The sequence below is a fragment of the Coregonus lavaretus genome (genome assembly GCF_964263955.1).
Source record: "Coregonus lavaretus genome assembly, chromosome: 7".
NCBI classification, from domain to species: domain Eukaryota; kingdom Metazoa; phylum Chordata; class Actinopteri; order Salmoniformes; family Salmonidae; genus Coregonus; species Coregonus lavaretus.
In genome coordinates, this window is record NC_139994.1 from 50,076,663 (window position 1) to 50,101,820 (window position 25,158).

The following is a 25,158-nucleotide window of genomic DNA, read 5'->3' on the forward strand; positions in this document are numbered from 1 at the left end:
GCAGAAATTACAATAAGAAGCATTTTAGATCTGCGTTTTTGCGACCTCTGGTGTAATAATGACCCATTATTTTGGCTACCATGGCTAGAAGAAGACATCTCAGTGACTTTGAAAGAGGGGCTCCACCAGGCACTGGTGCCACTAACTTTTTCAGTCGGTGGCACCAGCCCATGATTTGGTGGCACCGATTTTTTTGTTGTTGCAGCGCCACAAAACAGAATACATTTGAGTCATCATCTTATATAGTCATTATAAAGTCATTCACAATACTTTATTAAAGAGAGTAGGGTGCTATAAAATCAGCGTTGTTGAGAATGCAGACAGAATCACAGAATCCAGACATTAAAACGGAATTCAACAATATTCTAAAATGTATTGAACACATTTTATTACGTTACAGCCTTATTAAAAAATTGATTAAATTGCCACTCAAGGACATTCAGAGACTTGTCCCGAAGCCACTCCTGCGTTGTCTTGGCTGTGTGCTTAGGGTCGTTGTCCTGTTGGAAGGTGAACCTTCGCCCCAGTCTGAGGTCCTGAGCGCTCTGGAGCAGGTTTTCATCAAGGATCTCTCTGTACTTTGCTCCGCTCATCTTTCCCTTGATCCTGACTAGTCTCCCAGTCCCTGCCGCTGAAAAACATCCCCACAGCATGATGCTGCCATCACCATGCTTCACCGTAGGGATGGTGCCAGGTTTCCTCCAGACGTGTCGCTTGGCATTCAGGCCAAAGAGTTCAATCTTGGTTTCATCAGACCAGAGAATCTTACATTTTACATTTTACATTTTAGTCATTTAGCAGACGCTCTTAACCAGAGCGACTTACAGGAGCAATTAGGGTTAAGTGCCTTGCTCAAGGGCACATTAACGTCATTTAGCAGACGCTCTTAGCCAGAGCGACTCACAAATTGGTGCGTTCACCCTATAGCCAGTGGGATAACCACTTTACAATTTGGGGGGGGGGGGGGGGGGGGGGGGTTAGAAGGAATACTTTAGCCTATCCCAGGTATTCCTTAAAGAGGTGGGGTTTCAAATGTCTCCGGAAGGTGGTGAGTGACTCCGCTGTCCTGTCCTGGCATCTTGTTTCTCATGGTCTGAGTCTTTAAATGCCTTTTGGCAAACTCCAAGTGGGCTGTCATGTGCCTTTTACTGAAGAGTGGCTTCCGTCTGGCCACTCTACCATAAAGGCCTGATTGGTGGAGTGCTGCAGAGATGGTTGTCCTTCTGGAAGGTTCTCCCATCTCCACAGAGGAACTCTAGAGCTCTGTCAGAGGGACTATCGGGTTCTTGGTCACCTCCCTGACCAAGGCCCTTCTCCCCCGATTGCTCAGTTTGGCCGGGCGGCCAGCTCTAGGAAGAGTCTTGGTGGTTCCAAACTTCTTCCATTTAAGAATGATGGAGGCCACTGTGTTCTTGGGGACCTTCAATGTTGCAGAATTTTTTTTGTACCCTTCCCCAGATCTGTGCCTCGACAGAATCCTGTCTCGGAGCTCTACGGACAATTCCTTCAACCTCATGGCTTGGTTTTTGCTCTGACATGCACTGTCAACTGTGGGACCTTATATAGACAGGTGTGTGCCTTTCCAAATCATGTCCAATCAATTGAATTTACCACAGGTGGACTCCAATCAAGTTGTAGAAACACCTCAAGGATGATCAATGGAAACAGGATGCACCTGAGCTCAATTTTGAGTCTCATAGCAAAGGGTCTGAATACTTATGTAAATAAGGAATTCTGTTCATTATGTTTAATACATTTGCTAAAATTTCTAAAAAACAGTTTTCGCTTTGTCATTATGGTGTATTGTGTGTAGATTGCTGAGGAAATGTTTTTATTTAATGCATTTTAGAATAAGGCTGTAACGTAACAGAATGTGGAAAAAGTGAAGGGGTCTGAATATTTTCCTGTCTACATGTTAACGCTTTGGGAAGAATAAGATGCCAATTGTAAACTATACTGAACAAAAATATAAACGCAACATGCAACAATTTCAAAGATTTGACTGAGTTACAGTTCATCTAAGGAAATCAGTCAATTGAAATAAATAAATTAGGCCCTAATCTATGGATTTCACATGACTGGGCAGAGGTGCAGCCATGATTGGGCCTTGGAGGGCATAGGCCCACCCACTTTGCAGCCAGGTCCACCCACTGGGGAGCCAGGCACAGACAATCAGAATGAGTTTTTCCCCACAAAAGGGCTTTATAACAGACAGAAATACTCCCCAACACGTGGTCTGCGGTTGTGAGGCCGGTTGGACGTACTGCTAAATTCTCTAAAACGACTTTGGAGGCAGATTATGGTAGAGAAATTAACATTAAATGATCTGGCAACAGCTCTGGTGGACATTCCTGCAGTCAGCATACCAATTGCACGCTCCGTCAAAACTTGAGACATCTGTGGCATTGTGTTGTGTGACAAAACAGCACATTTTAGAGTGACCTTTTATTGTCCCGAGCACAAGGTGAAATAAGCTTTTGTGCGTATGGAAAACTTCTGGGATTTTTTATTTCAGCTCATGAAACATGGGACCAACACTTTACATGTTGCGTTTATATTTTTGTTCAGTGTATATTAAAGAAAACACGAGAAATAAGAAGTAAGATAGGAAGCTATATACAGGGTCAGTGTCAATACCAAATTTACAATGTGCAGGGATACTGGAGTATTTAAGGTATATATGTACATACTGTATAGACGGGGATTAGGAGAAAGCCTTCTGGTAGATGGAAAGGTTTCTAAAACTTCTTAATTAAATGTTAACTACAAAGTAGCCTGGCAGAATGATATCATGATTATTTGCATCAGGGCCTCCCGAGTGGCGCAGCGGTCTAAGGCACTGCATCGCAGTGCTTGAGGCGTCACTACAGACACGGGTTCGATCCCAGGCTGTGTCACAGCTGGCCGTGACTGGGAGACTCATGAAACGGCGCACAATTGGCCCAGCGTTGTCCGGGTTAGGGGAGGGTTTGGCCTGCCGGGATTTCCTTGTCCCATTGCGCTCTAGCGACTCCTTGCAAGCTGACTTAGGTCGCCAGCTGGGCGGTGTTTCCTCCGACACATTGGTGCGGCTGGCTTCCGGGTTAAGTAAGCAGTGCGGCTTGGCAGGGTTGTGTTTTGGAGGACGCATGGCTCTCTCCCGAGTCCGTAGGGGAGTTGCAGCGATGGGACAAGACTGTAACTACCAATTGGACTACTGAGATGGTATTCAATAAATATCTTGCTACATCTAACATATTTTACTGTCAAAATAGGGCTCCAGAATTGTCTGATAGAATTGATCTTTACGTGCACTAATATTATATATAGGTGTAATTCAATTGGTGAAAATTCACCACTTGAGGAAGTGGAAACTCAAAACACATTAGCTAGATCGCTATCTCTAAATACACTACATTACCAAAAATATGTGGACACCTGCTCGTCCAAAATCTCATTCCAAAATCATGGGTATTAATATGGAGTTGGTCCCCCCTTTGCTGCTATAACAGCCTCCACTCTTCTGGGAAGGCTTTCCACTAGATGTTGGAACATTGCTGCGGGGACTTGCTTCCATTCAGCCACAATAGCATTAGTAAGGTCGGGCACTGATGTTGGGCAGCGATTAGGCCTGGCTCGCATTTGGCGTTCCAAATCATCCCAAAGGTGTTTGATGGGGTTGAGGTCAGGGCTCTGTGCAGGCCAGTCAAGTTCTTCCACACCGATCTCGACAAACCATTTCTGTATGGACCTCGCTTTGCGCATGGGGGCATTGTCATGCTGAAACAGGAAAGGGCCACAAAGTTGGAAGCACAGAATAGTCTAGAATGTCATTGTATGCTGTAGCATTAAGATTTTTCTTCACTGGAACTAAGGGGCCTAGCCCGAACCATGAAAAACAGTCCCAGACCATATTCCTCCTCCACCAAACTTTACAGTTGGCACTATGCATTGGGGCAGGTAGCGTTCTCCTGGCATCTGCCAGACCCAGATTCGTGCGTCGGACCGCCAGATGGTGAAGCGTGATTCATCACTCCAGAGAAAGCGTTTCCACTGCTCCAGAGTCCAATGGCAGCGAGCTTTACACCACTCCAGCCAACGCTTGGCATTGCGCATGCTGATGTTAGGCCTGTGTGCGGCTGCTCGGCCATGGAAACCCATTTCATGAAGTTTCCGAAGAACAGTTCTTGTGCTGATGTTTTTTCCAGAGGCACTTTGGAACTCGGTAGTGAGTGCGCACTTTAAGAATCTGCAGTCCCGTTCTGTGAGCCTACCACTTCGCAGTTGAGCCGTTGTTACTCCTAGACATTTCCACTTCAAAATAACAGCACTTACAGTCAATCGGGGCTGACGAACTGACTTGTTGGAAAGGTGGCATCCTATGACATTGCCACGTTGAAAGTCACTGAGCTCTTCAGGAAGGCCATTTTCTGCCAATGTTTGTCTATGGAGATTGCATGGCTGTGTGCTCGATTTTTATACACCTGTCAGCAATGGGTGTGGCTGAAATAGTGGAATCCACTAATTTGAATGGATGTCCACATACTTTTGTATATATAGTGTATAACACCTACTGCTTGTAGCCATGTATTAATCTAACAGTAAATGTAATGTCCTAAAAACACTTTGCAATGAAGCCTACTGCACTAGCGATGGCCGATCCGCAATTTCGCGCACTCCGTATTTCAAAGCCATATCAGATATCTTGATTGTAAAACAGTGTGCTCAATAATGAAAGTTAAGAAATAAAACATATACCCACAGAAAGCTGAGACCCTCCTCTCTTTAATATGCACAACTAGTTTCTTCCAAAGTTGAGTTTTTGTTCCCACAATTGCATTTTGAAATGTTATACAATCCCGAGAGGCACAGGAGGGGGGAGACAGAGTGTGAGAGGCTTGCTCAGTACAGCAGCCAGCCCCAGCGAAACAGGCAGGCACAGCGGCAGGCCAGACACTTTTATTACAGGAATCATGAGGATAATACAATTTACTTTTAACTAATTCATGGTTTTATCCGCCCAAAAAATAGGATGTTTTGATTGAGGTGAATTGTACAGCCAAGTCAAAGGGTTGCAAAATGCGACTAAATGGTCGCAGTCTGGAGCCCTAAAGGGTGTGTGTGTGCGTGTTTCTCAATCACCAGATATCAACCCAATTGAACACTTATGGAATATTCTGGAGCGGCGCCTGAGACTGCGTTTTCCACCACCATCAACAAAACATCAAATGATGGTGTCGCGTCCCTCCAATGGAGTTCCAGACACTTGTAGAATCTATGCCAAGGCGCATTGAAGCTGTTCTGGCAGCTCTGGTGGCCCAACGCCCTATTATGTTGGTGTTTCCTTTATTTTGGCAGTTACCTGTATGTCCCCTGAATCTAAACTCTTGAGATTTCCTAAGCTCTTGTATAATCAGGCAGTTTCCTGAGAATCTGTGGCTCTTCAAACTCCTTCATAGCGCGGAGACGGAGAGGCACGTCTTGACTTAAGAGTAAAATCCACTGGACTTCTCTTCTGTCTTCCAGACAGACAGAGACTGGAAGGCTTTGTGAAATACACCAGATGGTGTTGAATATCTCTGAGCTGGACAGGGAGAGAGACGGAGTGTGTGTGTGGAGGGTTTCCGACAGCTTGTTGTAACTGTGTATCTCCAAGTCCCAAATAACAATCCACAGTAGGCAATAGCAGACAACAGCAGCCGCTAAAGGTCTCACTAAGCTTGAAAATAAATGTTTGAAAATAAAATAAAATGTTATTGGTCACATACACATATTTAGCAGATGTTATTGCTGGTATAGTGAAATGCTTGTGTCCCTAGCTCCGACAGTGCAGTAGTATCAACTATTCACAACAATACACAAATCTAAAAGTAAAAGAATGGAATTAAGAAATATATCAATATAAATATTAGGACGAGCAATGTCGGAGTGGCATTGACTAATTACAGTAGAATAGAATACAGTATATACATATGAGATGAGTAAAGCAGTATGTAAACATGATTAAAGTGACTAGTGTTCCATTATTTAAAGTGGCCAGTGATTCCATATCTACGTATATAGGGCAGCAGCCTCTAAGGTGTAGGGTTGAGTAGTCGGGTGGTACCCGGCTAGTGATGGCAATTTAACAGTCTGATGGCCTTGAGATAGACGTTTTTCAGTCTCTCGGTCCCAGCTTTGATGCACCTGTACTGACCTCACCTTCTGGATGATAGCGGGGTGAACAGGCCGTGGCTCGTGTGGTTGATGTCCTTGATGATCTTTTTGGCCTTCCTGTGACATCGGGTGCTGTAGGTGTCTTGGAGGGCAGGCAGTGTGCCCCTGGTGATACGTTGGGCAGATCGTACCACCCTCTGGAGAGCCCTGCGGTTGTGGGCGGTGCAGTTGCCGTACCAGGCGGTGATACACCCCGACAGGATGCTCTCAATTGTGCATCTGTAAAAGTTTCTGAGGGTCTTAGGGGCCAAGACACATTTCTTCAGCCTCTTGAGGTTGAAGAGGCGCTGTTGCGCCTTCTTCACCACACTGTCTGTGTGGGTGGACCATTTCAGATTGTCAGGGATGTGTATACCGAGTAACTTGAAGCTTTCCACCTTCTCCACTTCGGTCCCGTCGATGTGGATAGGGGCGTGCTCCCTCTGCTGTTTCCTGAAGTCCACGATCAGCTCCTTTGTTTTGTTGACGTTGAGAGAGAGGTTATTTTCCTGCCCCACTCTGCCAGGGCCCTCATCTCCTCCCTGTAGGGTGTCTCGTCATTGTTGGTAATCAGGCCTACTACTGTTGTGTCGTCTGCAAACTTGATGATTGAGTTGGAGGTGTGCGTGGCCACGCAGTCATGGGTGAACAGGGAGTACAGGAGGGGGCTGAGCACGCACCCTTCAGGGGCCCCTGTGTTGAGGATCAGCAAAGTGGAGGTGTAGTTTCCTACCTTCACCACCTGGGGGCGGCCCGTCAGGAAGTCCAGGACACAGTTGCACAGGGCGGTGTTCAGACCCAGGGCCCCTAGCTTAATGATGAGCTTGGAGGGTACTATGGTGTTGAAGGCTGAGCTATAGTCAATGAACAGCATTCTGACGTACAGTGAGGGAAAAAAGTATTTGATCCCCTGCTGATTTTGTACGTTTGCCCACTGACAAAGAAATGATCAGTCTATAAGTTTAATGGTAGGTTTATTTGAACAGTGAGAGACAGAATAACAACAAAAAAATCCAGAAAAACGCATGTCAAAAATGTTATAAATTGATTTGCATTTTAATGAGGGAAATAAGTATTTGACCCCTCTGCAAAACATGACTTAGTACTTGGTGGCAAAACCCTTGTTGGCAATCACAGAGGTCAGACGTTTCTTGTTGGCCACCAGGTTTGCACACATCTCAGGAGGGAGCCTCTCAAAGCACTTCATGATGACAGAAGAGAGTGCTACGGGGCAATAGTCATTTAGTTCAGTTACCTTTGCTTTCTTGGGTACAGGAACAATGGTGGACATCTTGAAGCAAGTGGGGACAGCAGACTGGGATAGGGAGAGATTGAATATGTCCGTAAACACTCCAGCCAGCTGGTCTGCGCATGCTCTCAGGACGCGGTCTGGGCCGGCAGCCTTGCAAGGGTTAACACGCTTAAATGTCTTACTCACGTCGGCCACAGTGTCACGCCTTGGCTCTGGGGACTATGTTATGTTGAGCCAGGGTGTGTAAGTCTATGTTTTGTATATCTATGTTGGCCTGAGTGACTCCCAATCAGAGGCAACGAGTGTCAGCTGGTTGTCTCTGATTGGGAGCCATATTTAACTATCGGTCTTTTCACTTTGTGTTGTGGTTTCTTGTTCCTTTTGGTTTGTGTATCGAAGGACTTCACGTTTCGTTCATTGTTTTGATCGTGTGATCTAGTTAATAAATATAAATATGTTCACCCGCAACGCTGCGCCTTGGTCTCTCCATGACGATCGTGACAGAAGAAACCACCAAGAATGGACCAAGCAGCGTGAAGAGGAGAGAGGAAGGACCTGGGATCAGGGGAGTAGGAGTTTCGGCTGGGCCACGCTAAGTGAAGAGGAGAGAGGCTGGTCTATGAAGCAATGGATCGAGAGTCTGGCGAGAGCTAGGGAGGCCTGGTCCACGGGGAGGAGAGAACCCCAGAAAATGTTTAGGGGGGGGCTCACGACGTGGACGACGGGGCAGCAGGAGGCCGCGATGGAGCGGTCCAGCGGGTGTGAAGAGGAGGCCGCCAGGTTAAGGGGGCCACTGGTCACAGAGGAGAGGGAAAGTGTGGAGGCACGGCGAGAGGTACTGGGGTGTATTACCAGTCCGGTCCGGCCCGTTCCTGATCCCTGCATAGGGCCAGTGGCGTGTGTCCCCAGTACGGTTCGGCCTGTTCCTGCCTCTCGCACCGAGCCTGTGGTGCGCGTCGTCAGCCCTGTCCGGCCCGTTCCTGCTCTCCGTACCAAGTCGGTGGTGCGCGTCGCCAGCCCGGTCCGGCCCATTCCTGCTCTCCGCACCAAGTCTGTGGTGCGCGTCGCCAGCCCAGTTCGGCCCATCCAAGCTTCCCGCACCAAGCCAGTGGTGTGCGTCGTCAGTCCCGCACGGCCCGTTCCTGCTCTCCGCACCAAGTCTGTGGTGCGCGTCGCCAGCCCAGTCCGGCCCATCCAAGCTTCCCGCACCAAGCCAGTGGTGTGCGTCGTCAGTCCGGCACGGCCCGTGCCTGCTCTCCGCACCAAGTCTATGGTGCGTTTCGTCAGCCCTGTCCGGCCCGTTCCTGCTCTCCGCACCAAGTCTGTGGTGCGCGTCGCCAGCCCAGTCCGGCCCATCCAAGCTCCCCGCACCAGGTCAGTGGTGCGCGTCGTCAGCCCGGTCCGGCTCATTCCTGCTCCCCGCACCAAGTCAGGGGTGCGCTTCGTCAGCCCGGTCCGGCCCGTTCCTCCTCCACGCATCAAGCCAGGGGTGTGCGTCGTCAGTCCAGCACAACCCGTGCCTGGGTCATGTCCGGAGCCGGATCCGCCGCCGAGGCGGAGTGCCCACCCGGTCCCTCCCCTGTTGTGGTTGTTTGGCGCGGCCGGAGTCCGCGCCTTTGGGGGGGGGTACTGTCACGCCCTGGCTCTGGGGACTATGTTATGTTGAGCCAGGGTGTGTAAGTCTATGTTTTGTATATCTATGTTAGCCTGAGTGACTCCTAATCAGAGGCAACGAGTGTCAGCTGGTTGTCTCTGATTGGGAGCCATATTTAACTATCGGTCTTTTCACTTTGTGTTGTGGTTTCTTGTTCCTTTTGGTTTGTGTATCGAAGGACTTCACGTTTCGTTCATTGTTTTGATCGTGTGATCTAGTTAATAAATATAAATATGTTCACCCGCAACGCTGCGCCTTGGTCTCTCCATGACGATCGTGACACACAGTCCTTGGGAGTGGGTGAAGAAGGTGTTTAGCTTGTCTAGGAGCAAGACGTTGGTGTCCGCGACGTGGCTGGTATTCCCTTTGTAATCCGTGATTGTCTGTAAACCCTGCCACATATGTCTCGTGTCTGAGCCATTGAATTGCGACTCCACTTTGTCTCTGTACTGACGTTTTGCCTTACTGACCATATTCCCAGCCACCTTGCCATGGTTAAATGCGGTGGTTCGCGCTTTCAGTTTTGTGCGAATGCTGCCATCTATCCACAGTTTCTGGTTTGGGTAGGTTTTAATAGTCACTGTTGGAACAACATCCCCTATACACTTCCTGATGAACTCAGTCACCGTGTCCGTGTAAGCGTCAATGTTATTCTCAGAGGCTACCCAGAACATATCCCAGTCCGCGTGATCAAAACAATCTTGAAGCATGGATTCCGATTGGTCAGACCAGCGTTGAATAGACCTTAGCACGGGTACTTCCTGTTTGAGTTTCTGCCTATAGGAAGGGAGGAGCAAAATGGAGTCGTGATCTGATTTGCCGAAAGGAGGGTGGGGGAGGGCCTTGTAGGCATCTCGAAAAGGCGAGCAGCAATGATCTAGTGTTTTCCCTAAACGAGTACTACAGTCAATGTTTTGATAGAACTTCAGTAGCGGTTTCTTCAAATTTGCTTTGTTAAAATCCCCAGCTACAATAAATGCGGCCTCAGGATATGTGGTTTCCATTTTGCATAAAGTCCAGTGTATTTCCTTGAGGGTCATCGTGGTATCAGCTTAAGGGGGAATATACACGGCTGTGACTATAACTGAAGATAATTATCTTCTGAGGTAATAGGATCGGAATTTGATTATAAGGTATTCTAGGTTGGGTGAACAAAAGGACTTGAGTTTACGTATGTTATCACAATCACACCATGAGTAGTTAATCATGAAGCATACACCCCCGCCTTTCTTCTTCCCGGAGAGTTCTTTATTCCTGTCTGCGCGATGAACTGAGAACCCAGCTAGCTGTATGGACGGGGACAGTATATCCCGAGAGAGCCATGATGCAGTGAAACAGAGTATGTTACAGTCGCTGATGTCTCTCTGGAAGGAGATCCTCACCCTGAGCTCGTCTACTTTATTGTCCAGGGACTGAACATTAGCGAGTAATATACACAGAAGCGATGGTGGTGTGCCCGCCTCCTGAGTCGGACTAGAAGTCCACTCTGAATACCTCTTCTCCGCCAGCGGCGACATGGAGCGGCCTCTGGAATAAGTTAAATTGCCCTGGGGGGTATGAACAAAGGATCCAATTCGGGAAAGTCGTATTCCTGGTTGTAATGCTGGTGAGTTACCGCCGCTCTGATATCCCAAAGTTATTTCCGGCTGTATGTAATAACACAAAAAACGTTCTGGGCTAATAACGTAAGAAATAATAAACAACACAACAACAAAATAATACTGCAAAGTTGCTTAGGAGCTAAAAGCAGAAAAAAAGACCCTATTCACAAACCCTCTCGCGGTACATTTATTTAGGTTTAGTTCAAGGCTATAACAGACCAATACAGTAGAGGGCGATACGGGCCATGAAGTGCCACTATGTCTCTTTTGGTGATGATCTCAACTGGAGTTGTTTGGAACGCAGCTAGCTACTGTGGGGATGTAGAACTAGCTAGCTAGTTTGCTAATAAACTGAAATCGGATGATGGCAAACTGCTTGTGTGAACATAAACCAGAGATTGTTCAGTCAAGATTCAGTAATGTATTTGAACTAGCTCCACCATCACTGACCAATAGGGCAGCCGCAGCATCCACAGGAACCCTCCCACCACCACTTCATTTGACCTATCACTGGCAGCGGTTCAGCAGAAATGAGTTTGAAAGGTAAGAAAATATTGGCTGCACCGCCGCACACCAGCAGGAGCAAACACCTGTGAACAGCTCTGACAAAACAGCTGCCTTGTTCTGTTTACTTAGTTTTGTCTGCCAGAACTTGACAAACTGGAAGCATACCGTTACATACCAGGGACTATTATTATTAAAGGGATAATCCACCCCCAGAAATAAAAATCATGAAACTCCTGTCTATTTGGTGAAAGCCTATGTTCTGTCAGTGGGTAAAAAAATTACAATTCCCAATGATTTAACTTCTAAGTTGTACGTCTGTGAAAATCAGGAAATCGTGTAGAAACGCGTCATAGTTACATAATTCTCGTCACTGGAGATAGGGGATAACACACTATCATATTTCATAACGTTTTTAAAACAATTACATGCACTCCAGATCGCCAAATCAGCCAATAGATGGTATGGCCATACTTGTTTAGAACACATCCATCCATTTATATCGTCATGACAAAGTATATATTTCGCTTAGATGTGCTCAATCTAAACAGTCTACCAAATTATTCCACTTCGTTTCTCCTTCAAGTACCATGTCGTAATGCGCCTGTGTCTGTGGGAAACAGAGATATTACAGAAAGGAGGAGATAGAAATCCCATTTGGCAATGAATGAGGAAATGCCCCACCCAACTGACTGTCGACCCATCGGATTCACGTTGTCATGCTGCGTCACGCGGTTGCTAAGCTAATCGCCATGCAATTTACATTTACATTTAAGTAATTTAGCAGATGCTCTTATCCAGAGCGACTTACAAATTGGTACATTCAACTTAGGATAGCCAGTGGGACAACCACTCCTTTAAAAAAAATAAAATTGGGGGGGTGGGGGAGGGGGGGTAGAAGGATTACTGTTATACTATTCCAGGTATTCCTTAAAAAGGTAGGGTTTCAAGTGTCTCCGGAAGGTGGTCAGTGACTCCGCTGTCCTGGCATCGTGGGGGAGCTTGTTCCACCAATATTATTATTATTCTTTTTTAATTGGGGTGCCAGAGCAGCGAATAGCTTTGACTGGGCTGAGCGGGAACTTTGCTTCCGTAGAGGTAGGGGGGCAAGCAGGCCAGAGGTGGATGAATGTAGTGCCCTCGTTTGGATGTAGGGTCTTATCAGAGCCTGAAGGTAAGGAGGTGCCGTTCCCCTCACAGCTCCGTAGGCAAGCACCATGGTTTTGTAGTAGATGCTGGAAGCCAGTGGAGTGTGCGGAGGAGCGGGGTGACATGAGAGAACTTGGGAAGGTTGAACACCAGACGGGCTGCAGCGTTCTGGATAAGTTGTAGGGGTTTAATGGCACAGGCAGGGAGCCCAGCCAACAGCGAGTTGCAGTAATCCAGACGGGAGATGACAAGTGCCTGGATTAAGACCTGTGCCACTTTCTGTGTAAGGTAGGGTCGCAATCCTTTCTAAAAGTCAGGGTTCTAAAAGCTATACGATCTTCCAAAGCTATACGATATTACAGAGAACAAGTTAATTATCTCACATCTTGGAAAGTATTTGCAATGTTGTACTTCTTGTTCACGAAATTCATGCTAATGTTCTGTTTTTGAGCTAGTGCCCAATTGACTCCCATTCACTCCTTGAAGGACAGCTCTCCTTGTTCCAGAATCACCCAGAATGCACCGCGCGGCCCATTGACGACTTATGGGCAACGTACACAATGTGCGTTAATACGACTCTAATGCAGTTTCCCATATCCTCAAAAGTATCTCTGTGGGAAAGCAACGTTACTCTGCTCTCACTCTGGGCAGAGATGCCGTTTATAGCTCAGTGGCAGAGACGAACTGCAAGTTGAACTCGGTGAGTAAGACTCCTAAATTGATAGTGCATTTTGTTTGGGCGATTTTACAGCTAGCTAGCTACTTGGTATTATTGTGTGTAGCTATGTTTTCTAGCTAGCCAGCCAGCCAGCCCAGAGAAAGAGAGCATTGCATTGTGGATTTTGTGGTAGTCTTAAACTGCAACAGATTCCAAAAACAATTTTCAAATGTTTCTACCAACCTTGTTATAACAAAAAAATGAAACATTTGTTCACATAAATTATTGTTTTCACATATTAGTGTTATTTAACACGATTTAACACTGTTAATCATAGGAATTAGTGGTTTGGGGTGGATTATCCCTTTAATACTAAGAAAATGTATGTCTGAATCCTATTCACTAGTGTATTAGTTGACCAGTGTCCATTGGGATGCATTGTAAGACTAATTAACCATGAGCGTGTGTATATTCAACAATTACCAGTACTCCAAAATGATCACACTACTTCAGCTATTATTATAAGGGGTTTATTATTTCGTTTTTTTAAAATGTTTTTCTCTCTGGGCATTAGCTGAAACAGTGTACCACAGTCATAAGTCCATGGCCTCAGGGTCTGTGTTGTGTTCTCTCACAAGCAGCACAAAGAAAAGCAAAGCCGCAACAAATGAAGAAAATGGTTAGTGAGGCCCCTGCAGCAGGGAGGCGAGGGTGGGTGGCAAGGCAGACATACACAGACATCCACATGTACACACGTGCACCACCACACACACACATTAGCTCTATACATGCGTGCACACAAACACACACTGCTTCTACCATGATTCTAATGTACTCTGATTAGAACTGATTAGCCCAAAACTCAAACACAGCGGAAACCACATCAGACAGAGCTGGTTCTGCTCCAGCTCTCAGAAAGAGAAAAAACAGATTGAATCGTCATTCCTTCTCTTGCTGAAATAAACACACATCGTTTCTTTCCTATTATTTTACACCACTGGAGGGAGAAAAGCCTCTCAACCATGAGACCAATGAAAACGTAGTGAGAGTGGTGGTGGTGGTGGTGGTGGACACAGCAGTAGCAACACACACACACACACACACACACACACACACAGCTGGTGGTACAGGAATAACTTGGGGTCATTAGAGTTACAGCCAATGACAACAGTGGTGGTTGGGGTTGCTCTGCGGTTGCTGAGCGAAAGGAGCGGCGGTAGATGATCCGAGCCAAGTCTATGAACCAGGTAGTGTGATCCAGGTCACTGGTCACCAATGATGCCTTCATGATGCCTTGAAACTCCTGGCTCTACACAGAATGCCTTTATGCAGTAGTGCAACAGTGCACAGTTAGACGCACTGCAGCAGCAAAATGGTTGTTTAAAAAAAATGCTTTTCTTTCAGAGGGGTTTGTAGGAATAATAAATAGGAGGGCAGAGAAAAAGCCCTATCACATAGTAGAAATCACAGAGAACTAGTGGGAAAAGAAGTAAAAGACATTAAAGCCCATCTGTGATGCTTGGAGCAAGGCACCGCTTCAGTCAGTGTGAAGTTATGAACTGATCACTGTTCCTCAGCATATTATATTATAACAAACAGAGAAAACCCTGCTAAAACAAACTGCTATTCAAAATAAGCATTCATTTCCCCCAAACATTATTGAACAGAAGGTCCACTATTCCTTCTTTGTACGTTACACTAGTTTCTTTCCAGCTGGTGGAGAAACCGTGAGAGGTGTTGGATGAAGGTTGATCCGACCCGAGCACTGTGCCCTTTGAGCGGGTTAAAGTTGTGTCTTTGGACCATGTGTGTGGAGCTGGAGGATGAAGGAAGAAGTGAGAGAGGAGAGGGAGGGAGAGAGAGGGGCTCCTTTGAAACCTCCGTGGCTGGTGGGCCTTTGAGCTAGGTTATGTTGCTCCCCTGCCCACACCCCCACTAACCCCAAGGAAACAATTAAATCAAATGTTTTGTGCCAGTCAGTCTCTCTCCTTGATGTATTATCAAAGGGCCGGAGAGAGAGACTAGAAAAGGAGACTGAACTAGAACAGGAATACGGTCGGGAGGAACGCAACAAACGATTCCAGCGACGGGAGAGGGGAAGGTCAGGGCGTAATTATGAGAGGTTAAATGCTTTTCCCGGCTTCGTCTCTCTAGGAGATTGAAATAAAAATGGCAGGATAATAAAACTAGTGTGGCCCTCTACTCGGCTAACAGGGAAGGGGTGTTGTGGCTGTGATCTCTCTCTCTCTGTTACTACAAGCTGATGCCTTATCAGAGGAACAGAGGAGTAGTAGTACGCTCTGATTGGAGTGCTGAGTAACATGAGAGAGGACCTGAGGGCCAGCTGATAGGCTGAATATTTAGCAGAAGGAGCTGTAAATGGTAGGAGTTGATAGGGAGGGATATGACTGGGTGGCTCAGTGAAGCAGGGTTAGGGTCAATTCCATTTAAATTCTTCAGTCAATTGAATCAAGAATTGAAAAGTGCCATTCATTCATTTTCAATTACGATTTTTCCAATCGAATTGAACTTTCAATTCACCTTCCAAATTGATTGAATTGAAATGAAATTGACCCCAACCTTTCACTGGAGTGAATCGGACAGAGAGAGGGTCTGTCCCATACAATACAAAAGCACAACTGTATCTCTACCTTTCTGAAGAGAGCGGTGAGCCTCTCGCGGGTGTTGTAGTAAACAGAGTTGACCCAGATGAGGCGGATGAGGTTGAGGACATGGGCCAGCTTGGGAGCCACCTCTCTAGGCTTGAGCTGAGCCATCTCCTCACAGGGCTCCCTCAGCAGGGACAGGAAGGACAGGTTGGACTGGGCTTGGAGAGAGCCATCCTAGAAACACAGACACAGCGTCTCAAATGATACCCTATTCACTATGTAGTACGCTACTTTCGACCAGAGCCCTAGTAGGGAGCGGAGTGGTAGGACTTGGATAGAGGGTATTGGTTTGAGGTGAACTTTGGTGAGGTGAACTCAATTTCAATGATTTATGAATAGATTACTCTACAGTGTCAGAATTCAGAATTCCTGCATAATCAGGAAATATCCCATGTCTGCTATATGCATGCTAGCCTGGTCCCAGATCTGTTTGTACTGTCTTGCCAACTCCTATGGTCTCTGTCACGCCAGGAGTTGGCAAGACAGCACAAACACTGGAACCAGGCTATGTGTCTGCTTCTTTTTAAAATCCCTCTCTGCTGTGTGTGTGTGTGTGTGTGTGTGTGTGTGTGTGTGTGTGTGTGTGTGTGTGTGTGTGTGTGTGTGTGTGTGCGTGTGTGTGTGTGTGTGTGTGTCTGCTTGGCACCTGGATCTGCTTGGTCAGCTTGCAGAAGGGGGGTACGTAGGAGGACTTGGAGAGCTGCAGCGTGGCCTGGATGTGGCGGACCCCAGGCTTCTGCAGCTGCTGGCTGATCCCAGAGAGGTCGGCACAGCGGCTCCTCCAGAAGGAGATCTCCTCCAGGGGACCAGAGCTGTCCCCCGTCTCCACCGTCTCCTGGGCATTCAGCACCTCCTTGATCTGACGGGTCCAGTGGATCATCACCACTGGGGAGGGGAGGTAAGGGAGAGGAGGAGAGGTGATGGAGGGGAGGAAAGGAGCAGAGAAGGGAGAGCGAAAGGAGAGGGAGCAGACAGAAGATGGCAGGGCAGTTGAGTTAGATGAAGGTGAGGATAACAGAGCACAACAGAGTCAGGTACATTAGGAGTAACATGAATTTTGCTCATGAATTAGAATGTGGAGATGTTGTGATATTTATGACAATACGCCGCCATCAGCTTCACACACACACACACACACACTCCCCCGCCCCAGTCTTACTCTCCAGTCTCTGCACCAGCTCCTTGTCCTTGCTGGCCACCTCTGGGCTATGCTGCAGGGCCTCCATTGGGATATAAAGCAATGTGTTGCCCACCAGCTTGAACCTGGTGTCTGCACACACACACACACACACACAAATATTATTATATGAAACGCCATCTAATCATATTATGGTGTTGACAACTATGCAGATCAAGCATTAATTCTGAAGCATTCATATATTTGATTTCCAAGAAATACAGCAAATACAACAACATTTTAAATTGACTTCCTTAAAAACGCCTGATGTTGTATATCTATAAAATACTGTAACATGTTCCCCTCCATCATTTAGATGAAATTCAAATATCTAGTATATAGATACAAACCAGGCAAAACCAATGTTCACTACTTCTACTGTAGCCCACCAAGTAGAACTTAGTGGAAATAGTTCTCCGCATCTCTCATCCTGCACCATACACCTCAAACATCCCACCACTTGAGCGAGAAATGCAGGAGTGAAAGGTTGAACAAAAAAAACTATCATACAGAGAAACATGAAAGAAAAATGGTTTGAATGAAAGAACAAGTGGTTGGTGTGTCCAAACAGAGTGCATTGGCCTGATAAATAAAGAGATGAAAGTTCAGAGTATCAGTGAGAACCAGAGACTCTGGCAGTACTGCCTTTGACTGGGAGGCTAGTTAGGAGACACACACACAGACACAGACACACACATACACACACACACAGAGAGAGACACACAAACACGAAGCAAGACTGGAAGCACAACAGAGAGATGCTCTGGCCTTTATGGGAAGGGTAAGAACACAAAAACAGAAAGAGAGATAATGAGACGACTCGGAGCAGCGAGGCGTGAACAAAACCGCTAAAAGCAATGCTGTTTTTGGGTGTGTGTGTCTGCTTGAATCCATATGTGTCTGAGTGGAAACCTTTCGTGTATAAGTATCTATACATATGTATGTGTACAGATATATTTTGTTGTACTTTGTGTATTTCTATGTATCCCGGGGACCAGTTAGTTGACCTTTGGCAGATTGAAGTGAATGGATGAAGATACCTCAAGAGGATGAGGTAAAGCGTTGCCTTCCGGCCAAATGCATCTGCTTCCTGATTGCTACTGCAGCAGGCCAGGCGTACGAGAAACCTGTATACCAGGGGCCATATTTCCTGGGCAGTGCTTGGCTCTCACCTTAATTACATATTTATGTAGCAAATGTATTAAAGGCATCATCTGCAGTCACAGTGGTTGCGTCTCAAATGGCACCATATTCCCTATGTAGTGCACTGCTTTTGACCAGGGCCCATAGGGCTCTGTTCAAAAGTAGTGCACTATATATGGAAAAGGGTGCCATTGAGACGGACACATCATTCTTTTTTTGCCTCAGTAAATTTAAAGTTTCAATATCTCGCAACAAGAAGAATGTTGTTTAGTTTACCCTGGACGAATGGTGATTTGCTTTTCTTAAAAAGTTTGGTATCCTTGAAATGTTTAGTTTTTTCTTAGATTGCGGGCACATAATTGACTGAATATGATCTGTAAAATGAGTCAGGGGGAAGAGAGGGGAAAACAAAGAATGCAAAGTACTACTGTCAGTACTAGTGTGTGTGTGTGTGTTCTGATTGTGGGTGTGCAGTTTCTGTTTACAAGCAGAGTATACAGAGTGGCGTAGTCTGCAGTGATTTGGATAATTAGCATGATAACTGAACCATCATAGCGCACCACTGGCTCTGTGTGTGTGTGTGTGTGTGTGTGTGTGTGTGTGTGTATGTGTGTGTGTGTGTGTGTGTGTGTGTGTGTGTGTGTGTGTGTGTGTGTGTGTGTGTGTGTGTGTGTGTGTGTGTGTGTGTGTGTGTGTGTGTGTGTGTGTGTGTGTGTGTGTGTGTGTGTGTGTGTGTGTGTGTGTGTGTGTGTGTCTCTGTGTGTGTACGTGTGTGTACGTGTGTGACTCTGACAACACTGCGTGATTATGATTATGACTACGTGTGTCATCATTGAGGTCACTTTCACTCAGAACTTTTACCTTTTTACTGAGAGGAAGAATAAGGCACGAATAGCACAATAGGACCCTGTAGGCTGCTACAGTACATGAAACAGATCAATGGTTTGCAGTCAAAGCAGTCGTTTTGTCAAAGGGAGAAATGTCACCTTCATTGTTGTTGCGGTTCTCTCTCAGAAAGACCGCTTTTTAGGTCTGAGCCTGGCCACTTTTTAGATATATTAGTGCAAAGAGGCTGCTCAGGGGACCTGGTGGGGAGAGAGGGGGATGAAATAGACAGAAGTGGAGGTGAAAGAGAGGGGGATAAAGGTGTGGAGGATCTACAATAGACTGGCTGTAAGATGAAAGAAAGAGGGACTTCTGTGGAGTTGGGGAGGAAGAAGTGCAGGAACTGTGTGCAAACTCTGGGTGGCTAAGTGGTGAAGTGGTGCGTGTGTGGAAGGCTAACATTAGGTGGCGCTGTGACGACTCGAGGAGCCACCTGTAACTTAGCAGCACCTACCTGTGAGGTTTGTGAGGAAGCGGTGCATGTGGGCGGAGTAGTTGTTCTTGATGCTCTCGGGCCATGCGGTGCTGAGGGTGACCTGGGGGGCGTGCACGCCGTTCATCATCCTCAGCAGGCTCTCGGTGGCGTTGCCCCGCACCGTACCAAACTGCACCGTGCTCTCGAACGTCTCCTTAAGGATCAGACCGCCATCAGAGCGGATGAAGAAGGCCAGCTGGTCTACCACCTGTAGGGAGGGGGGAGAGGGGAGGAGAGGAGCACCAGACAATGGTTGGAAGAACAAGTTAAGGAAGAGGAGGGGGTGTGGGGAGGCGGGAAACACGAGTGGGTTATACATTTGAAGAGGTAACACATTAGCGAAAGATATAAAAATACATAATTCAATTCTGCATTCTTTGATTCTCCTTTGTGTTATATGGAGGAAACGAAGTGGCGTAGCGCTGCCTGAAAATTTTAGACATTTGTCTTAATTCCTCAGAGTCTCTTTTAGACGGTGCTTGATATTCAGGGACATCATTATCTCAATCTACAAAGCTCCAATAATTTGTCATAATAACAATGCACTGACGGTACAGTACAAGGAAGGCGCTCAAGGAAGAATCTCTCCCTTGTTCTAACTGTGTGTGAACAGGGCTGGGGCTGGGGCAGTAGCTACCTGAGATCTCTACTTAAGGATATCTGCTTTGGAGCAAATCCTAACATTCAACTTAAGTCTAACTTTGACTTAGACTCCCATTGACATCAATGTATGACTGAGTCAAACTTCGACTCAAGTGAAAGTTATGATTTGACCCAATATGAAGGGTTATTGAGACTGTACCTGAGATGGCATGGTGTACTCCACCCTGAGGCCAGCGTAGGGGTCTGGGTAGACCACTAGGGTCCTGATGGAGCTGTCCAGGATGAACTTATCCAAGGCCTTCTCGTTCTCCTCTGACCATGGCAGCTTAGACATGCTAGACAGAGCCACACGGTTTTTAAACAGCATCCTCTGGAGAAAAAAAAGGGAAAGGTGAACAACTTGAAACAAGCAAATAATCAATCAATTAAATGAATTCATAAAGCCCTTTTTACAACAACAACCATCCGATCTTCCTTTACATGCAATTCTAAACTCCCAGAAGCTTTTGCAATAATAACACACAGTATTATTTCTTTATGGAGAGGACAGAGGAGAAAGAGCCAGCCTACCCCCAAAATATGTAATTATTACCCAAATATGTCATGGTCATATTACTATGCAGATAGATACAGGGCTGTGGTGCTCTGCTCTGCTGTCTTGTAATGTGGAATATGTTAGCAGGCAGACTGTGTAGCGGATGGGAGTTAGATCACCAACACTGTAGCTACACCACCAACCACCCCCACTCTGCCCCACAGCTGCTGCCATCTTCCACAGAGCTACGGTCACTGCATGGAAATGCCATCTCTGTGTGTGTGTGGGGGTGTGTGTGTGTGTTCAGAGTGGTAATTAATTATATTAATTCAATTGATGAGAGAGACAGTGACTGTGCGGGTTCACTGACCAGCTGCTCACAAATCACCTCCTCCTGTTCTCCACAATTATACCATTGTGTCCAATAGAGTGGACTCTGGAGTCATATTTTGCATGATAAAAGTTTTCTCCTATGATTATGGATAAAACATAAAACTGGCTTTTGACATTTTGTAGTGGGTGCGTGCATGTGTGAGCGTGTGTGTGTGTTCATCTGCAATGGAGATACAGCGTAATTTGATTCCATCATTTCTAAGTCTGCTGGTGGTGCATTGTATTTGACAATCAATTCATTACTGTTGACAGGACCTTCGCTTTAGGGAGATACAGTATCATGATGTATTTACCAGGCCTATGGTGTACGTGTCCACTTCTACTATGGTCACAGGTGTTCCTTGGCTGCTTTCCTCTTGAATCTCCTCTGTGCGTCACACACAAACACACGCACGCGCATACACACACAACACATTTCAATAAGCATACGGAATTACTGCGACAGACAGACTCAGATTTTCATAACTACATCTAATTTACTGCATTGTCAAGATAATCTCTGCTATTCTCTTTTCTGTCATTCTGGGGGTGCAGTCATTACAGTGGTTCTGAGTTCAATGCCGATAAACGTCTGCTCTTGTAATAACTTAATTACATAATTTATAAATTTCTGATAAAAGTATCTGTTGTAAAATCTATTTTATGTCTTGTCATTTGAATAACCTTTTGGCAACCGAATCAATGAGAGTACAAATAGCTAATTGAGTCATTTGGAGCATTTGAATTATGAAGAAAACAAGCTGAATGGTTGCATGGTTCATGATGACATGTTCAGCAGGGCACAACCTTCTCAGATATAAATACATTATGGAGAACAGGCTGACATAAACTTCCAGATTATGTAGAGAAAAGGAATCATGCAAGATGCCATTGTCTCACGTCAGATGGCGTCCCTCCTCCTCCCTCAATCGATCTGTCTTGTAGTACGTGGAACTCATATTCACATTTAACTATTGAGCGTCCGCCATTCAAAAAATTTAAACATAGTTCCTCATTTTTTATATCACCGCATTCTCATTTGACTCTCCATGAAATTGGCAGAACAACTAGCAAAATTATAAAAAATGTTGTGACAGTAATTTAATCGTTTGCAATTGTGAGAGAAATAATACAAACGGTGGCGATCTCCTGCACAAATTCTGTAGAAGGACGTTGGTTGCCAGTGCAGTGACTTGGTCAGCTGTGTAGCTAACTTTTGTTTAAATGTCTATGGTTGTAACTTGCTAGCTTACTGACACAGCTAGCTAGCTAGTTGGCTAGCTCTTCCTTCACTGACATGAAAAGCTTGCTTAGCCTGCTTAAATTACGCTGAAGTTGTAGACATGCAGCCCCACAATTAAGAGGAACTGACTGTTATCATAAATCAGTCCGTAGATCAGAATGTTTCCCTGCGATCTAGCTACAGTAGCTTGCTAGCTAGCTTTTGTTGGAAGATTCAACATTGTGTGTGCAGCACTAAGTAGGTAGCTGGTTGGTTAGCAGCATTGTTTCAGTCAAAGATGATTTCAGTGACTAGCTCAGCTATTGCTGGACACATTTATGCTAGCCCTTGTGCCCATAGTCAAACTTCAGAAATACTGCTCATAATCCTTAGCTAGATGTAAAATGGGGTGACTAAGACTTCCTCGCCAAAAAAACATCAACATTATTGACAGATGTATTGTTTTAGCTTAGATTAATTTAGACTGTTTTGAGGCAGAAATGGGGTTCAGCAACAGACAATGTCACCTAGGTAACATTTTCTAATGTTAGACAGCCCATTGTAGCCGGACTACTTTCGATCTATCTCATTGTCCTTTGGGAGATACGAGACAGATCAGTGCAGGCGGAATCGACGCGCTATCTGATGTAAGACAATGGCCAGCTGCTCTATCCATGATATAGTATTTCTATGTGCAACGTTTAGAGCGTTGATTGCGCCCACCTGAACACGATCCTGGTTGTGTGACATGCTAGACTAGTTAGTAATTAGAGGCAAGGTTTGGTTATGTTAGCCTGGTCCCAGATCTGTTTGTGTAATCCTGCCAACTCTATTTCTGTCCTTCTCAAGGCAAACCTGTTTGGTATGACAATGAGCAACCTAACGTAGCAGGCCTTTCTTTCTTTCTGGTCCTGACGAGAAAAATCAACTGTCAGGGAGGTTCTCTTCTGCACTGTTGAACCAATCCAGTAAATGTGGAGGAGGAGTTAAGAGTGTCGCCTTATTAAAGTCCAAACGCGGACGTCGCGTCACAGGCTCTCTTTCCATTTCCCCTTTAAACCGGATGCATCCGGTTGTACCGACCCCGCAGAGGGTGGACAATGAGTGACAAGGAGCTGGCACGATAACACAAACAGACTTCCTAGCACTCAGGATTGGTTATGTCTCCTCTAGCCCTTTACCTCCAGGCTGCCTCTCCTGGTCTTCAGGCAGGCTCTCCCCAGGAGCAGGCGTGATGCTCTGGTTCTTGGCCTTCTTGCTCTTGCCAGAGCTGGAGCGCTTGGACATGCCCGATGATTTGCCCGAGCGGGGCGTCTCTGGGTCCGCCATGGCCAACGAACCAGCCGTTGATGTTTGTCGTCAGCTGTAGAGGAGAATAAAAAAAGAAAGATATACTGATACACTGACTCAGTGAAGGTGAATAAACTGAGCCTTTAGTCCCTCCATAGGAAACCCTATTCCCTAGGACTGTGTGGTGGTCCAGCCCAGAGAGTAAATGCTTGCAAATTTGTGTGAGACAGACAGTCCTGCTGTCTGGAGGACACATCTGAGACAAAAGTAATAAACTCAAAAAGGCAACAGGTTCATGAACTATTTATCTACCTGGGGCTGATATCCCCTCTCTGGTCTAGCCAGCCACCTCACTTGTCAAAGATGGCAGGGGGACCATGTCTTTATTAAAACTTTGATTAAGTTCCCAAGTTGTCAGTTTCTTAGGGTTGTAGCTATATAATAAAGGAGACAGGTTATTGAGGAAAGAAGAGAATGGGAGTAATAAAAAGAAGGTTAGCAGAAAACCCTTTGAAATACACCCTAGATGTGAAATGGGAGGGAGCAGGTAAAGTTGACAGTGATCAATAACATTAATATAGACTGAGTCTGCTTCTGGCAGAGATTAACTAACTGTTAGAGATACTGGGATTTAATGTCAGACAGTGGACAGTTATTGCAGAGGATAGCCACCAAGAATTGTCCCAGTTGGAGATAACGAGTGTCAAGTGAGTATATAAAAGGCTTAGCTACTGTATATTGAACATACTGTAACTAGCTAATGTAACTCGATACACATTTCTTTCTTTATAAGTTTGTCATTATTTGAAGGCATGCTAAATTCATAATTTCCTTTCCAAAATGGTACATTTGTATATAAGTAGAATTACTTTCCAGCATTTCACTAGCGAGATGCAGACCAAATAGATTAGCTAGCTAGTTAGCTAGCTACAATAGCTAACGTAGCTAGCTAGTTGACAACCACCTTACCTTTCGTCAGGTAATAACTCTTTGCAACACCACGTTTTTTATGATTTACCTAGATATAACACCTACATAAATACTGTTTATTCTTACATACTCTAAAACCACTACATATGAAATGGTGTGATACAATAGTTTTGAAGTAAACTGGCTAGCCAACTTTGTCGGTTTCTCTTATGGTTGTTGTCTCCACTCTCGTGCTTTGAAGAGGCGCGTTTGTAGACACGTCTCCATAGAAACGGCACAAGAGAGGGGGTTGCTTGCACCCCTTCCACATACTCTTGCCCTTTCTTGTTGCAATCGCACCGCACGAGAAGGCAAGCCCTCTACAATAATGGAATGTGAGCCTTTATGTCCCAGTTTGCAAATTGATTATACAGTATGTTATCTCCTAATCATGATAATAATATAATATGCCATTTAGCAGACGCTTGTATCCAAAGCTACTTACAGTCATGTGTGCATACATTTTTACGAATGGGTGGACCCTGGGATCGAACCAACTACCCTGGCGTTACAAGCGCCATGCTCTACCAATTGAGCTACAGAGGACCACAATTACCAAATGGTAATTAGGCTACCCCATCTTGATGCAGATGATGAAAGGTTCATGAAAAAATCTTTATAATTTGTCTCAAGCCCATACAAATTCAGATAAATAGCCATTATAAATACCATATCACATTGCTTTCATTATCAAACAGCACAGTGAGAAATCCAGCAGGTTTGGCAGAGAAGAGTTACTGAGTGAGCATGCCATGTTTGAGTGAATACAACCAATTGTCACTACTCATTTTACAAAATCATTCATCATCATAATCGACAAATGTAG

At 45.6% G+C, this 25,158-nt stretch overlaps 1 protein-coding gene across 1 annotated transcript in view; it reads right to left on the reverse strand.

The window, feature by feature from the left end:
• Positions 1-23,402, reverse strand: part of dnah2 (dynein, axonemal, heavy chain 2) — a gene marked incomplete at its 5' end in the record, with an annotated part of 216,531 nt that extends 193,129 nt beyond the window's left edge. The window contains 7 exons of the mRNA XM_084165815.1: positions 15,644-15,835; positions 16,308-16,546; positions 16,821-16,931; positions 19,321-19,549; positions 20,144-20,314; positions 21,166-21,239; positions 23,255-23,402. Of these exons, the coding sequence (XP_084021941.1) occupies positions 15,644-15,835; positions 16,308-16,546; positions 16,821-16,931; positions 19,321-19,549; positions 20,144-20,314; positions 21,166-21,239; positions 23,255-23,402 (1,164 nt within the window). The remainder of the gene's footprint in view (positions 1-15,643; positions 15,836-16,307; positions 16,547-16,820; positions 16,932-19,320; positions 19,550-20,143; positions 20,315-21,165; positions 21,240-23,254) is intronic.
• Positions 23,403-25,158: the final 1,756 nt, after the last annotated feature.